Consider the following 2,500-nt stretch of genomic DNA (forward strand, 5'->3'; position numbering starts at 1 on the left):
TATTATTATTATTATATTATTATTATTGCCTTTGCACAGCTTCTAACGCTGCAGATGTACTTCGGTGTCAGCTGTTCACTACTAGTGAACTCACAGCTTATATTGCTGGGTCTAATGGAAAGTGGTCAGCTGTCCAAAGCCAGCAGACTAAGCTGACACTTGTTAACTTGTCATACTTCAAGAACCCTACGAAGAATTCTCACAGTTCCAAGCAATGCTGGTTTTTGTAGGTGTTCCACCTGCACCAATCTTTTTCAGCCATGTTGGGAGTTGAGTTCTGTTACTCCCAAGTGCACCAATTACTATTGGCATCACGTCTACTCTCTTCATTGACCCCAACCTTCGTAATTCCCACTTCAAACCGTCTTAGTTGTTTATTTTTTTCTTCTTCCTCTTTCTCTTTGATCCTGTTGTCACCGGGACATGCTATGTCGATTATCACACATGTTCTTTCTTTCTTTTTTTTTCACCACAACAATGTCCGGTTTCCGATGCCTGGTCAGGTGGTCGCACTGGGTCATTGCATCCCACAGGATTTTACACTCTCATTCTCGATGACCCCTTCTGGAGTTTTTCTCATATCACGTCTTTGCTCTTTGTAGGTTGCGATTTCCGCAGAGCTCCCAATGGATCATTCTTGCCACGCTGTCATGACATCTTTTGAATTCGCGTTGTGCCAATTTCGAGCATTCGCTAACGATGTGCCATGCGATGTTGGTTTCCGTAATTGCCTACTTCTAGGTTCGATCCTAGAGCGAGCACGGTACTTTAAACAAATACCTTCTACTATAAGTTTGGCTTGGTAGACGCTGAAACTTGTCGGCCAGGGTAGCATGGTTGTTAGGGGATGTATATGAACTATTTTTTTTTAGTTTAGTGTGTTGGGGAACAGCAATGTTCATCACCTTCCCTTACGGATCTTCCGTGACGATTACTGGAGGAGGAAAAAGCACATCGGGATATTGCTTCATTGTAATTCAATAAGATTCTTCTCTGGGTGTCTTGTAGAAAGAACTTTAGGAGTTTCACTGTAAGATTTTTGGACACTGTGTGATGTTGAATAAATCTAAAATGAAACAAGCTTATGGCAAGTCCAGCACACGACTTCTCACATAACTTTAGGAATAAGAATAGCCCTGAACTTACCGTGACTGTATCTTAATGAATAATTCTTTCTAACTTTTGGTTCATTTTTTAGGTAGGTCGATTACATCGGCCTCTGTGTTCAGCTTGTACTTATCAATCCCGAAAGGATGAAAGGCGATATCGATCTGGGCGGTATTTGGACTCAGAAAATAAAGTGCCCGAAGAAATACTTCTAAGCATTTTCTCCGGCATTCATATGATGGCGCTTTGTATCTTAATAAACTTATATATCATTGACCACCTATGATGCATAAGTGCAGTTTTATACTTTTTATGTCCTTACGATGAAGACAAATATTCTTCTCCCAACAACGGTCGCTGTTCATTTTGCCAAACTTTTCTGGGGGTTTTTTTATTCACTTCCTACATATGGCTGTGAATCCACGAATTCAGCCAGATTATTTTTTGTTGGTAAAGAAATGAACAGAAAGCAGAACTCAAGTCAACATCGACGTTACTCGATGCTATTTTTCTCCGCTGTAAATGTGTGCTGGATCTTTGATGGGAGCTTATTTAAGATGGAAGATAGGCGTAGTTTCGTGGTTTATTCCCGGATTCTACATGGTAGGTTGTTCCTAGTTCCAGCATGGCCTAACTGCATAAATCCTATTTATTGGGCGTTTTTGCTTTCCAAATGTAAGGCCACGTTTAAATTCACCATCTTTAGCGGAAGACCTCTAAAATAACTTGAGTTCTTCGCTTTGACATTTTTGTTTGCTTTTTATTTTTCGTATTGTTCGTCTCTGAAAAATAGAAAAGTTCGATCATGTGGCGCTTACCACATGTTTCTCGTTTTTTTTTCTCTCACCATCAAATTAGCTGTTGATCTACCAACTCTAATCTTAACACAATGTTTGAAGATCAAACAATATTTAAGCTTTCGTTTCTGGATCTTTTCCTGCCAAGGATTAATAAAATCCCGAAGTTCCCCACTCAATTGTGATGGTGCCAGAATCTCTCCATGGTTCTAGGTAAGAATGGTTTAAAACTTAAGGCCCAACCTCACTCCCCGTCTGCTCAGCGTCATCATAGCTCTGTTGAGTTTAGTTTTCTTTTTAATTACTTCTAAACCATTTATTAAGATTATCTTTGAATATCCGATCCTGCATAATCTGATTTCAAATATTATGTCAAACCTATAAACATAATTTCTTTTCAATTACACAATTCTGGGACATGGCACTAAAACCTCTCTTTGGCATTTCTATTGCAGGATTTTACACTAAGTATGTTTTTATATCAGCGATGGTGTGAGCACCGTTTAATGTTTCGAGGAATCGTAAACACGACTTATTTAGAACTCGATGCAAATGCTATAAAAGAAATATGGGTTCCAGACTTGTATTTCCCAAAT

At 39.1% G+C, this 2,500-nt stretch overlaps 1 protein-coding gene across 1 annotated transcript in view; it reads left to right on the top strand.

The window, feature by feature from the left end:
• Nucleotides 1-2,359: 2,359 nt before the first annotated feature.
• The window catches only part of LOC115214289 (glycine receptor subunit alphaZ1-like), a 32,666-nt gene continuing 32,525 nt past the window's right edge, over nt 2,360-2,500 (top strand). The window contains exon 1 of the mRNA XM_029783441.2: nt 2,360-2,500. This exon is cut by the window's right edge and continues 86 nt beyond it. Within this exon, the coding sequence (XP_029639301.2) occupies nt 2,375-2,500 (126 nt within the window). The 5' untranslated portion in view covers nt 2,360-2,374.

The sequence above is a fragment of the Octopus sinensis genome, linkage group LG7 (assembly GCF_006345805.1).
Source record: "Octopus sinensis linkage group LG7, ASM634580v1, whole genome shotgun sequence".
Lineage (NCBI taxonomy): Eukaryota > Metazoa > Mollusca > Cephalopoda > Octopoda > Octopodidae > Octopus > Octopus sinensis.